This window comes from Nestor notabilis, unplaced genomic scaffold (assembly GCF_000696875.1).
Source record: "Nestor notabilis isolate BGI_N333 unplaced genomic scaffold, ASM69687v1 scaffold12386, whole genome shotgun sequence".
NCBI classification, from domain to species: domain Eukaryota; kingdom Metazoa; phylum Chordata; class Aves; order Psittaciformes; family Psittacidae; genus Nestor; species Nestor notabilis.
Genome location: NW_009934413.1, coordinates 19,271 through 32,727, shown reverse-complemented (window position 1 = coordinate 32,727; position 13,457 = coordinate 19,271). Strand labels below are relative to the sequence as shown.

Here is a 13,457-nt window from a genome sequence, read left to right as displayed (position 1 = left end):
GGCAGAAGCTCTTCCCTGTGAGGGTGCTGAGGCGCTGGCACAGGGTGCCCAGAGAAGCTGTGGCTGCCCCATCCCTGGCAGTGTTCAAGGGCAGGTTGGACACAGGGGCTTGGAGCAACCTGCTCTAGTGGAAGGTGTCCCTGCCCGTGGCAGGGGTTGGAGCTGAATGAGTTTAAAGTCCCTTCCAACACAAACCATTTTATGAAGGGAACTTCGTAAGTGATGATATGGTGAGTTTTTTCATCTGACCCTCGTGGGTGTTCATACTTGCCAGGCTGGTGAAGTTGAAGGTGTGATTACATAGGGGATTAGGAGGAAAAGAGGAAGAAAACAAATAGAAATTGAGGGTGTTTGTGTCCCTGTGTGGGTTCTTCGGGTTAGTTTTGCAGGGTTTGGAGGAGATACAGATGCTCACAGGTTCTGCTGGCCTCTCCTCGCTCATCCCAAACCTTGCTCTTGGCAGGCTGCAGCAGAAATGTGCTTCAGTGGCTCTCTGTCCTTTGCAGGCTGAAGACCCACCTGTGTTACCTCCTGTCTCAGCTCTTTGTGGTGCCTGGACAATGCAGGCAGAGGAAGTTGCTATGATCTGTGCACATGACTCTGTAGTAAGCCCTCTTTGGACACAAGAGGCAGTCAGAAAGTGGAATAATTGCCTTTTACTTATAACAAACCAGCAGAGCTGGCCCAGGGTTTCAAGAGAGACAATTAAAGATATTGCATTGTTTTCTTCAAAAGGAGAAATAGACCTGGGGGTTCCCTAATGGCCCTCCTGATCCTGTGCTGAGCTCTCAGAGTGCCTTGTTGTGGGTTGCATTTATTATGAGCCACTTATTATCCCTAATTATTTAGCAGGGGGGAGGTCTCTCAGTAACAGGCAAAGTTGTGCCTTGATGAACACTCAGCTGTCTGTGTTTAAGATAAAATTACTGTAATTAACAAATCGATCAACCCTACTTTCACTTGCCTGGCTGGGACAGAACAAATGGGGAGAAATGAGACCTATTTAGCACAAAGGTAGAGAAAGGGTTTGCAGCCCTCAGGATACACAGGCTTGAAGGCTTTTTCTTGTGGTTGCTTTTTTTCCCCCACACACAGTGCTTTTAATGTTAATGTCACATAATTGTCTTTTATTGGGTAATTTTGTCTCCAACAAAAAGCGCTCGTGCTGCACTTCCTTCAGCTCAGCCCAGCACAGCAGAGGCAGTGCTTCAACAGCCAGGTGGGTTGTTCTGTTATAATCCAAACCCTGAGCAGGGCTGAGGTGGATCCCTGGGGTGCTCTGCTCTTCTGTGACTCTCGTCCAAAGCCCCTCTCCAGGTCTCCTGGAGCCCCTTTAGGCACTGGAGCTGCTCTAAGGTGTCCCCTTCAGGAGCCTTCTCTTCTCCAGCTGCCCCAGCCCAGCTCTCTCAGCCTGGCTCCAGAGCAGAGCTGCTCCAGCCCTCGCAGCAGCTCCGGGGCCTCCTCTGGCCTCGCTCCAGCAGCTCCACGTCCCTCTTGTGCTGTTCCCCCAGAGCTGGATCAGGGCTGCAGGAGGTGTCTCCCCAGAGCACAGCATTTACCGTGATAGCTTATTTTCAGCCACTAATGAAACTGGAGCCAAGAGGTTTTACCATACTTTTATTGTTTCACTGAATAAATGGATTTTAAATAAAATATTAAAAACTTGTAAAAAAGTTATTAAAAGCCAGCATTCAGAAGTAGGATGCACATCAGTGACTGAAAAATTCATACTTACTTTCTGGTACAGAGATAGGAAAGAAAAATAAAAAAGCAAATCTATCATCTGGAAAGAGATGTCTTTTTTCTTTTTTACATTTCCTTCCATGTTTGAGAACTGACATTTGACTGTGAGAACCTCGCACCAGCCTGTTTTTCACAGCACTGATTCACATTGTTTGGTGTTGAAAAGAAACCCACTCATTTGCTGTTTACAGCAGGAGAGACGTAGTGTTTCCCTTTCATATGCATTGGAAGCCAGTATGCTTACAGAACATCCAGCATGAGGTGTGTAAGAAAATGCAGTTATATGATTTGCAGGGATGTAATTTAGCTTATGAAGGATCTTTGAGCTTACACCGATACCTTTCTGAGTTAAGTATTTCTTACAGTATCGCATCTCTGGCATTCACTCTTTGCTAAGCTCCATCACTGCAACATAGATTTCCACAAGTGATGAGTGAATAGGTACCATCGATTTTTAATGCCTGATTTTAAAGCAGCTTCATCTTTCAAGAGACACAAATCAGCCATCCTCAAGGACAGGAATCAGGTACTTTTGGGCACAATTTCATCCCTGTAAAACAGAGGCACCTCAAGAAGCCTTGGCATTGGGGTTCTGGGTCAGGGTTGGGAGGTGGGTTCTTTGCAAGTTTCTATTACGGGTACTTAATAAGACAGCTATGAAGAGGATCTCAGCACTCAATGCCATCTGCATCATCTCAACCAAAAAAAAGTAGACAGACGCTCGAATATATGCATCATTTCAATACATCAGCACCACTCACAACATTCACAACAGGTTAGAAAGAATATGGGTTACGGCTCACCTGTTCCTCAACCACCAAGAGAATTTAACCAGAGAATGAGGCTCCCTTACAATAGAAACTGGGGCTTTGAGTTAATGAACAGGGGTAGCTGTACATCAGCCTGGGGGGAAAAAAACAGAGGAGGGAAGCCCAGACTGCAATAGAAAAAAAATCATTTAACAAAAGAAATAATACTGGAGGTTGTCACCAGTGCAGCTAGGATCTGACAAAGGAAATATTTTGAGTATACACTTGCAGGGCAGCCCCGCTTTTGCCATGTGAATAAATATCCAACAGTACTTAAAAACAGTATATAAAAAAAAGATGTGATTTTCAGAAATGTTGCATGTTCCATCCCTGTCACTGCACAGTAGGTTTCCTCTTGTGAGGTATTTCAGCATCACCACAAAGGAAAACAATACTTCCGCACTCCTAATTCCACAAGTGCAGTTTGATTTGAGGTCGTGTGATGGTTATACAGTGATGTGAGATGCAAACCTGCTCTCAGAGTGGTGAGGCTCAATTCAGTACCCACTGTGCAACCAGGTACAACCACAGACCTCTTTGTTCAACCACTCCACATCTTAGGGGTTTTTTGATTTGTTTTTAAACAGACGTGTTCACACAGAGTCTTCCAAAAAGAAGTTCAGTTTCTGTGGCCAGGTCAGATTACTGACCTCCAACTACCTCAGAATATTTCCTTGGTTGTCTGTGGATATATAGGCTGTCCATCAAAATAAATGCAATGGTTTACCCTGATCAATGGCAACCTGTATGTTTGTTTTTGCATTACCGGCAGAGCTGTATGGGACAGGCACCTCGTCTATCATGCACACTTTACATTTCAAAGGCTGCTGTCCATCCCATACTTTTTTCCAAGGAAAGTTACTTTCTTGGGTTCTGTAGATGTATTTAATGGTAGTCATTAAACACAGGATGTTGGCTTCACATCCCGTCTGGCTGTTTTGGAAACATCCTTTTTCATTCTTCAAAGAACGTAAGAGTATCTTATTAGTGAAACCCAGGCTCACAACTTTTTCTGGCAATATGCAGGAGTCAACAGTGGCTCTTACCTATGGGATGTCATTAGTAGTGCTGCAGCATTTGACCCTCTCCTCTAAAATGTGGGTGTGATCAAAAGAAAGAGCAAATCCAGAAGAAACAGATTACTTCTACCACCTTCAGGAGGTTGTTTCTTACGTTCCATCCTTGCTGCACAATCACTGTAGCTTTCTTTGCAGGGTTTGTTGGGGGAGGGGGGGATATTTTGCTTTAAAATAATCATACCTCCTGCAAATCCTGCTACATGATGCTAATTGCTGCTTGTTATCGACACCCCTGTAGCATGTAAGCTAGGGTACTCTCACAGCCAACTGTCATGAAGTAGTAAACAAAGCTGGTTTTCCTTCAAAGACACAAGCATTGTCCAGTCTGTGACTATACCAGGAACATCTCTATAGTTTTTCCACACCTTCCAAAACTTCAGCCGAATGCTTCATTTTGCTCATGCTTTCCTTACAATACCCGAGGATAAGATGGGTTCTGCTTAATTATCCACTCAGCATGGGGATTGATGTGGTACAAGTCTAGGAGGTAAGTGTCCGGGTCCAGGCAATGTTCACCTATGAAAAATCAGAAGAAAAGCATTTCTTATATCCTTAGTCCTAGAGTTGCTAGTTTTCAGTGTTTGCTGTTTTGTTTGGGCATTTGTTCACATTAATTTCAATATCACAACCATTCAGAAGTTTTTCCACAGATCTGGAAAACTTCTAGTTATTTATGTTTAAATGAATGTACATTTCTTAAAACTCTACTAAGCCCAAGCTTTGACCTTTGTAGAAAGGTTCTCTAACATTAACAGTCCATAACTTCAGCACCTGAAAACCATCATGAAATACGCTGGTGATCAAATCCAGAGACTGAATTGTTTCCAAGAACTGAGCTCTTCCTCTACGGATGCTATTAAGAGAAATAGAAAGAGACAGCCAAAACACCACAGTAACCAACAGCCTCCAGAAGCAGCTGTAACAGAGCATAAGAATTCCTTCCCATTTCCAGACACCCCTAATCTGCTGCTGCAATCATATCCTTTAAGTCTCCTCTCCACTTGATGACATTACCCTACTGACAACTGGAAATTGGTGACTAATGAACATCATCAACTTGTTTAACTACATGGCTTGAGAAACCTCCACGCAAGTTAGTATGGGCTCTTCTGTCAGGAAGTGGATGAAGGCAGACAGGATTCACATCTGGTACAGATGCCATGTGCCAGCCTACCACACTTAAATAAAGCCCAGATAAGAGGCACAGAATTAAAAGCCCAGTGGCATAGGATGAAGTTTCCCTTTACTTAGAGGCATGTAGTTTATGGGTTTAAGTTCTACACTTAATTCCAAACATGAACCTTTATTGTTGTGGGGAAAGGGGGTTTAACACAGCACATTTAAGAGAACGGTTTGTTTTTAAGATGATCAAAGTTTTGTAAGTCTCTGTCCTCAAGACTTTTGGACTCTTGAGTTTCCAGTTTTCTTGACAGGCAGCTTCTGAATAAGATCCATTATAGTTACTTAGAATCCCAGACTGGTTTGGGTTGGAAGAGACCTTAAAGCAGTTCCAACCCCCTGCCAAGGGCAGGGACACCTTCCACTCGAGCAGGTTGCTCCAGGCCCCTGTGTCCAACCTGGCCTTGAACACTGCCAGTGATGGGGCAGCGACAGCTCCTCTGGGCACCCTGTGCCAGCGCTTCAGCACCCTCACATGGAAGATTTTTTTTTCCTTTAGAAGACCAGGATTCAATCTTCTCACATACTTGCACTATAAAGGCTTTGCAGTGAGGGCTGGAAGACATACGAACTATCAACTCAAGAGCTTTGGCAGGTGCTGTTTGCTGTGGGTGAGGTTGACAATTGTGTTCTAACTTTTGGAGCCCCGCTCCGAATCTCATCCTTTTTATAACTCCTTCCTAAGACAAGTTAAGCATAAATACTGAGTATCAGAGTTGTTATTTTCATTTACCACTCAAACTTACCAATATTGCCTCCGACTTCATACAGGAGCAAGTTTGTGCACTCCACTGAGTTGTTACTGCAGAGAGGAAAACACACTGAAGTTAAAGCTCTGCAAAAATCAGGTTAGGTGATTTAGCAATGTTTCTTCCAAATGAATTGCTTATGGTTCAGAGGCCAACAATGGCCAAGGAAGCTACAGACCATGGTACAGAGACCTTGCTGATTGTCCTAATAGTGCAGCTCTTGACAGACACCCAAAATTGGGAAAAAAGAAACCAAAGCAGATATTCCTCACTAGTAGCAAGACGTGCACTATAAGCAAACACCACCTTTTCAATAGGCAGACAACTGGCATAAATACCAAAGTTCAATGGCAACATTTCTCTAGAGCTGATGGCCTGTTCAAGAGAAGCTCATCTGCAGGAAGACTTCAGCAGCTGTAGTAGCTTGTTAGTGACCCACATTCAGTCAACTTCCCATCCACGTTCCCTGTCTAGACATCTCCTGCCCAGGGACACAGTCAAGGGATGCACTAACACTTTGCCTACTAAATACGGTCTGCAGGCATGGTGACAAGAGGGGCCAAGAATTCTGTTCATTTTTTTCAGTGATTCACCACTGAAGCAGAGTTTATTTTAGGAAATCCCTGTATTAACATGTTGGAAATACTATTCCAGGCAAATAATTTGCACAGGTGATGTTTTCCTCCAAGAGAGCTAGCGGGAGTTTCTTTTGCAGGGTCAGTGTTATTCCACTTTCCTTTCCTCAGCAAGGATGCTAAAGTTCACCTGCCATCCAGCATCCCAGAGGAAACTCCTGAGCTCCTGACAGCCGGAGCACAGTGATGGAATCACTCAATTGAACTAATATTTGCTTGCCCCATCCAACACACTATTTCCAAAGCTTAGAGTAGAGGAGCAGAGCAGTCTCCTAATGGCTCATTGAGCCACCACGTAAGGTTCCTTCAAGGCCAGGTTGGATGGGGCTTGGAGCAACCTGGTCTAGTGGAAGGTGTCCCTGCCCATGGCAGGGGGCTGGAACAGGATGAGCTTTAATGTCCCTTTCGACACTAATCATTCTAGGATTCTTTGATCAGCTCTGCCAGAAGACCAAAAAGAGCAACTAGACCACCTAGTGCTTTTCTTTTCTTTTTTTTTTTTAACTTTTAAAAGCAGAGAAAAAGCTATTTACCACTTGAGGAGGTTGACAGTGTTAACAATATTCCAGCCACGCTGGCACATGTTCTTTTGAAACTGCCTCAAGACATCAGCAACTCTTGTTGCATTGTTCAAACGCACTTCTAGTGAATCCTTCAGCAGAAGCGAAGCATGGACTTTCACAGTCTTGGAAGGCTGAACAAGGCAGGCAGAAAAGAAGAAAGTGCTTAATGGAAGACTTTGTTATCAGCTAAAACATTAAGTTTCAAATTAGATTGGAGAACGTGAAGAATTAAACCTATCCCACCAGCAGTTCAGAGAATTTGGGCTTCTTTCTTATCCCACATATGCTATAGGCTGGAAGCTTATAGAAGCATCAAGGTGAGCCTTATAAAGAATTCATCAGTACTTTGGTGGTGTGGCTGGGGAGAAAAGCACTGCTCTCCATCAGTGTGCGCTGGTGCTCTCTGCTGTTCAAATACAGCACTGGCACCAGAAGCATCACAAGCTTCGATGAAAACAGGATTTGCTGGAATAAATTCTGACAAACTGTCAAGTCCTATTTTCTCAAGACTGTTTTCATCAATTCCTTCATGAACAAACTCCTCAGACCTTTTGTAGAGAACACCAGGATCCCCCCTGATCCAGTTCTGGGGCAACAGCACAAGAGGGATGTGGAGCTGCTGGAGCGAGGCCAGAGGAGACCCCGGAGTTGCGGCAAGGGCTGGAGCAGCTCTGCTCTGGAGCCAGGCTGAGAGAGCTGGGCTGGGGCAGCTGGAGAAGAGAAGGCTCCTGAAAGGGACACCTTAGAGCAGCTCCAGGGCCTAAAGGGGCTCCAGGAAACCTGGAGAGGGGCTTTGGACAAGGGGTGGAGGGACAGGACAAGGGGAATGGCTTGAACCTGCCAGAGGGGAGATTGAGATGAGCTCTGAGGCAGAAGCTCTTCCCTGGGAGGGTGCTGAGGTGCTGGCACAGGGTGCCCAGAGGAGCTGTGGCTGCCCCATCCCTGGCAGTGTTCAAGGCCAGGTTGGACACAGGGGCTTGGAGCAACCTGCTCTAGTGGAAGGGGTCCCTGCCCATGACTGGGGCTTGGAACTGGATGAGCTTTAAGGTCCCCTCCAACACAAAGCGTTCTATGATTCTATAAAACATTAAACTGTTCTAACGGAGCAATCTGCAGCAAGTTAATTTTGCAATCCCGAATCCTCTGCAAAACCAGTGTATAACACTGAAACTGTGAGACCAGTATTACCTAATCCTAAGCATTATTCATCTGTTTGACTGCCTGAACAGTAGTTCCACAGTGACCTGCTTCCTTGACAAGTCAAATTTTAGGCAGATGTCATCTCAGTATCCCAACTCATACAGAAAGGTGGGGGATGTACTGGCTTGTGTGCTGGCTTTCCATGTATTGTAGAATGGTTTGGGTTGGAAGGGACCTTTGAGATCATCTAGTTCCATGCAGATTTAAGCTTTCAGTGTATTAACTCCACCTGCAGACTCCATCTAGTTTGTGTCCTTAGAGCACCCCAGCTGCACCAGCACTGCTATGCAATACTTAAAATCCAGCACTGCATGAAGTAACCTTCCTACAGATCTACCTTACTTAACCAACAGTGGCAACCAAAGGAAAAGGCAGAATGACACCAAGGATCTTGTCTCAAATTTGATATTCAGATAGATCTGGTAGTAGCATCTGTTTAAAAATCTCAGCCTCCACCAAGACAAGAAGGAGCAGAACCATTTCGTTTATCTCTCCTTTTAAGTGGAAAGAACCTTGTCCCCAAACTCTCCCACACAGATCAGCAGAATTATGGAGTAAAAATAAAATTAGATGCAAAACATGCTTTTATACTGCTGTAATAGCCTAATTTTTTTCTTTAGGTTCATGAAATTAAGTCTGCATTTATTACCACAGACATATCTCTCTAAACCCATGGGACACCTAAAGCCAGATGAATTCTGTTCAGCACATGAAGTAAAGACCAGCATTTCTGCTTCTGGTCTCTTCCCCCCTCACCTGCAACCATGCAGCATCTTGACAAAGTTTTCTGTGCCATGAAATTTACTTAGTGCTCTTGCTGTTGGGATTAGTTTTTGCCACAAACTAGCCAAGAGGGAAGCTCTTTCTCACTGTTCTGCAGATTTTTCTGCCTCTTGCTCTTTAAAGAGCATCACTCCTTACAGTTTTCCAAGTTCTCATGAAAGCATTTGACACTCTTGTGAACGGGCTCAGTTTTTCCAAGCCCTAACTCACCTCTGCCTGGTTCTTTTCCACCTTGTCTTTATCAGCATGAATCTTCCGCAACAACTGTTTAATTCGCTTGTCACAGAACTGGTACCTTTTGGTATTGCTCTCATTCAGCTTTCTCACTTGAGCTACCAGAAAAGAGGAGACCTGGGCAGTGGAGAAGGGAATAAATAGGAATTAAATCAGGAAGAGATGAGGATGCCATTTAAGAACCTAATCTTTATGAAGCTCCTTAAGTAGACATGATACCTATACACTTTGAAAACAATTAGTCTTGGAATTCAGCCACAGACTTGGCCTATAGATACTTAACTCTGAAATTTCCAATACTGTCCCTTCCTCTATTCTAATTCTAACCAGACTGAGACACTGCTACACCATACCACAAAAAACCAGAGAGACTTACTGTCCAAAGCAAATCCTGGTAATGGATCATCATCCGCACAACATCAGCAGCCCCCTCAGCCAGCTGCTTCTCCTTTCCTTCAGGGATCTTGTTTGGCAGTCCTTTGTGCATGAAGAGGTTTGGGGCCATGACTGTGGAAACGTTCCAGAGGTTCATTTTGTTGTTGTTCTCCCTGGCAACCACTTTGCTGAGGAACTCAAGTAAAGCCTAAAGAGAGGGGAAGAGACTTAATACATCCATTATTAATAACACTCAAGAACTACTGTGGCAATTACCGGAGAGATCACTTAACTAGCGTTTTTTCTTGGTACCTATGAGCAAATCCTATTTCTCCAGCCAGGAAGTTCAGCGAACAGTTCGTAACACTAGCATGGCAACAAATAACTGCACCAAGCAGAGAGATAGTTTGTCCAGCATTCACAAATCAGGAGAGACAGCCTGTGTGGGAAGCAGATGAGCTCTTTCTTACTCCCTGGCAGGTGGCAATTTACGACAAGTACAGTCATAAAAGATATGGACTCCAAAGCTGCTCCTCCTCCTTCCCCCAAGTATCCTCTCAAAGCTACTCCCAGATACGGAAAAATAAACCCTTTTGGATCATCTCTTCTGCCTCATGCCTCCACCAAAGCCACGATGAGTGATAGATCAGCTTTGGCTGGATTCTGGATTCCAGGGTCTGCAGGGCAGTAACTCAGCCTTCCCTTTATCACCTGGAAGCTGAAAAACTCAGGAGAAAAAAACCCCAAAGAAAGCAGCAGCACCCACGACATTTCTTCTAAAGCACAGACGGGCAGAGGCTGTGCACAGCCAGCATGGCCGATCCCATCAGCATCTATTCTTTCAAAACGTAGCAGGTGAAAGGGTTTGAGACGCCTCCTGATCAGAACAGGGAAGTGAGAAGCTTAACAGCTGTTTTGATTATTTCTTTTAAATTGGAACTCTCTTTCCTAGATGATAATACCACAAACCATTGATCAAAAGACTCAATTTCTTTCCCTGTACCTTAGCATGCCCACAGACAATGTAAGACCTGTGCATCTTTCACTTCATACCGAAATGCTTTAACAAGACTGACGGGGAAGAGCATGTTTCTGAACAGGATGCTGGATGCTGCAAGATCACATGGAATCCTGCTGCTTTTCAGTTTGTACCTACAAGGCAGACTATGCTTACAGCTGACATTCTCTGCACAGCCTGTTTGCCTGCTCCTCCTGGCACAGCTTTCCATTCTCAAGCCAGCAAAATAAAACCAAGGAGCATGATGTCTGTTATTTACAAAAACTGACAGAGTTTCCTCGAATAAAACCTGGAAAGAGATCATGTTTTTCCAGTTAAATCCATAACAGGTAGTTACCTTTAGAGTGTTTCTGTTGGGCTCTGGCAGAATCAGGATCAGAAGGTTTAGAGCTTGCAATCTTTGCTTCAGATCTGGTATATCTAATGCGGGAGAGCAACAACAGGACAGAGAATTCAGGCTTCTGCCATTTATTTTTTCTTTTGAGCAAGGGAATCCCCCAAGGAATAAGGCAATTACTTGTAATGTTTGCCACTAGGCTTTGAGGCCTTGTTTTACACAAGTATATCAAACTCAACCTGCCCTTTATGAAGTGAACTACTTGTGTTTTAGAAGACTGGCTGATTTGCTTTGGAGTACACAGTCCACCAGCAAGTCTGATGCTCTTGAAGGGCATCAAAAGACTCCGTAATCCCTCATTTCTCGAACAAAAAGTTGTGCACTTAAACAGTTAGCTTGCCCAAGGAGGTTGTGAATGCTCCAACCCTGGTGGTGTTCAAGGCCAGGTTGGACAGAGCCTTGGGTGACATAGTTTAGTTTGTGGTGTCCCTGCTCATGGCAGGGGGGTTGGAACTAGATGATCTTAAGGTCCTTTCCAACCCTGGCCAGTTGTCCCAGCTCAGCCTGCATGTCATTATATATAAATTTGTCCTAATTTGCAGTAGCAACCTTTCAGCCTCAAATGAAACAACGTAATTTCAGACCCCAGGACAGTGTTCCTACACAAAGATGTATGAAACCAACCACCAGTGAGTATGAATCTCGGGCTGATACAACATTAGTACATACAGCACCCACCACACTACTTTTGGCTATGGTTCATATCAAAGCATCACAGACTGGTTTGGGCTGGAAGGGACCTTAAAGCTCATGCAGTTCCAAGCCCTGCCACAGGCAGGGACACCTTCCACTAGAGCAGGTTGCTCCATGCCCCTGTGTCCAACCCGGCCTTGAACACTGCCAGGGATGGGGCAGGCACAGCTTCTCTGGGCCCCCTGTCCTCACAGGGAAGAGCTTCTGCCTCAGAGCTCATCTCAGTCTCCCCTCTGGCAGGTTCAAGCCATTCCCCTTGTCCTGTCCCTCCAGGCCCTTGTCCAAAGCCCCTCTCCAGGTTTCCTGGAGCCCCTTTAGGCCCTGGAGCTGCTCTAAGGTGTCCCCTTCAGAGGCCTTCTCTTCTCCAGACTGAACCAGCCTGTCTCCATAGGACATAACGTGCTCTGTATTCCCGCTGAATCCACAGGCTCCCAACACACCTGGCAGCAGAGCACAAGACCAGTAGAGCTCTGCAAGAAAAGCACAAACCAGCGATATGATGCTAAACAGCCAAAGCAGGGACTCACTTTGTACAGCAGCAAAAGCAGGGAGGTACTCTGCAGTCAGCAGCGGGGCTGGCAGCTCCCTTATGAATCTTTTCAGTAGCCCAGACGCATCATTCTGGTGGACTTCATCCCAGTGGAAAAGGCCAGTATAGAAGTCCCTTTCTAGCTTCTGTTCCAGACTCTAGTAAAAAGATAGAATTTATTACATGCTTTAATAAGCAAATACAAGGGAAATTCTGTAGCTGAGCACTAGAACGGCAACTCATCAAGCCAGAAGAGTGCAGAGACCCCCACAGCAGACACTCCCTGATTTCCCTCACAGCAGACACTCCCAGATTTCCCTCATAGCAGACACTCCCTGATTTTCCAGCAATGAAAGTTTCAGTTGTACCAGGAAGGGAGACGAGACAATTAGGTTATTTAGACAATCGCTTCAGCAACATGCTCCCTTGATCACCTCTGACAGTCTCAGACACTACTGAAGAACTCGTACCTTTATTCTGGTCTGGGATCCAGAAACTCTCAAAATGCCCTCTGTTTCAAGTCCTCTCTTTTCCAAGCAGGATAGCAGCTATTAAAGTGGGGGGAGAAAGAAAACTCTTAGGCACAAAAGATGAGAAGTCTGCCTTTCCTTATCACAGCCTTTCTGACTGAGAATCAGAATGAAACCAGAAGAGAACTTACTGCCTGGAGTAACAGAGGAACCTTGGTGTTGGGAAGCAGTTTTTGGTCATTTTCCAATAGAGTGTTGAGTGGAACTCCAAAGAGTCTTTTCTCTGCAACAGAAACAAGAGGCTTTAAGTCTGTATCACCTGATCTGTATCGGGTGTAAGGAATATATCCACTACTGCAGACTAAGATGACACATCTTGTAAGCACAGATACTGGAGAAAAAAAGACGAACAGTTAAACAGGTCAAGTGCATTTGGTAGGAGACATAAATGTGGTGCAAGGTATTGATGTCATGATCCAGTGACTTCAAAGAGAAATTCTGATAAAGGAAAACACACGCGTCACAAGGTTTCTTATCAAAGACTCTCTCTGTTGTAAGGTTTGAAATACAAACCTATGACAAGATCAATGTTACAACCAAAACAAACACCAAAGGCGCACACACAAAGAAATTAAGATGACATGAACTAACCTGTTGTTTTCAGCTTTGCTGCTTTGTTTCTCTTCAGCTCAAAGCCCAGGATATCACAGAGAGCTGTTAGTTCAATAAGGGCCAGTGTGGGGATCTTCTTCATGTCCTGAGCAGACAGATCTCCAACCCTGGTTACTCCAAGTCTACCCTTGGGGATCTTAAATTTCTAAGGAAACACATACACACCCAAAAGGTTCACTGCACGTTATCACTACTAATCCTACTACTTATCAAGTTTTGCTGCATTTTTATCATTCCTTACCATAACCAGCCATAGAATCATAGAATAGTTTGGGTTGGAAAGGACCTTAAAGTCATACAGTTCCAAGCCCCTGCCACAGGCAGGGGTC

The 13,457-nt window shown here is 44.7% G+C and overlaps 1 protein-coding gene across 1 annotated transcript in view; it reads right to left on the bottom strand.

The window, feature by feature from the left end:
* Nucleotides 1–3,962: 3,962 nt before the first annotated feature.
* Nucleotides 3,963–13,457, bottom strand: part of ARHGAP40 (Rho GTPase activating protein 40) — a 19,853-nt gene continuing 10,358 nt past the window's right edge. The window contains exons 5-14 of the mRNA XM_010017338.1: nt 13,108–13,273; nt 12,648–12,739; nt 12,457–12,534; nt 11,985–12,144; nt 10,705–10,787; nt 9,351–9,557; nt 8,951–9,091; nt 6,728–6,888; nt 5,557–5,612; nt 3,963–4,147 (exon numbers count right to left, since the gene is read on the bottom strand). Of these exons, the coding sequence (XP_010015640.1) occupies nt 4,041–4,147; nt 5,557–5,612; nt 6,728–6,888; nt 8,951–9,091; nt 9,351–9,557; nt 10,705–10,787; nt 11,985–12,144; nt 12,457–12,534; nt 12,648–12,739; nt 13,108–13,273 (1,251 nt within the window). The 3' untranslated portion in view covers nt 3,963–4,040. The remainder of the gene's footprint in view (nt 4,148–5,556; nt 5,613–6,727; nt 6,889–8,950; nt 9,092–9,350; nt 9,558–10,704; nt 10,788–11,984; nt 12,145–12,456; nt 12,535–12,647; nt 12,740–13,107; nt 13,274–13,457) is intronic.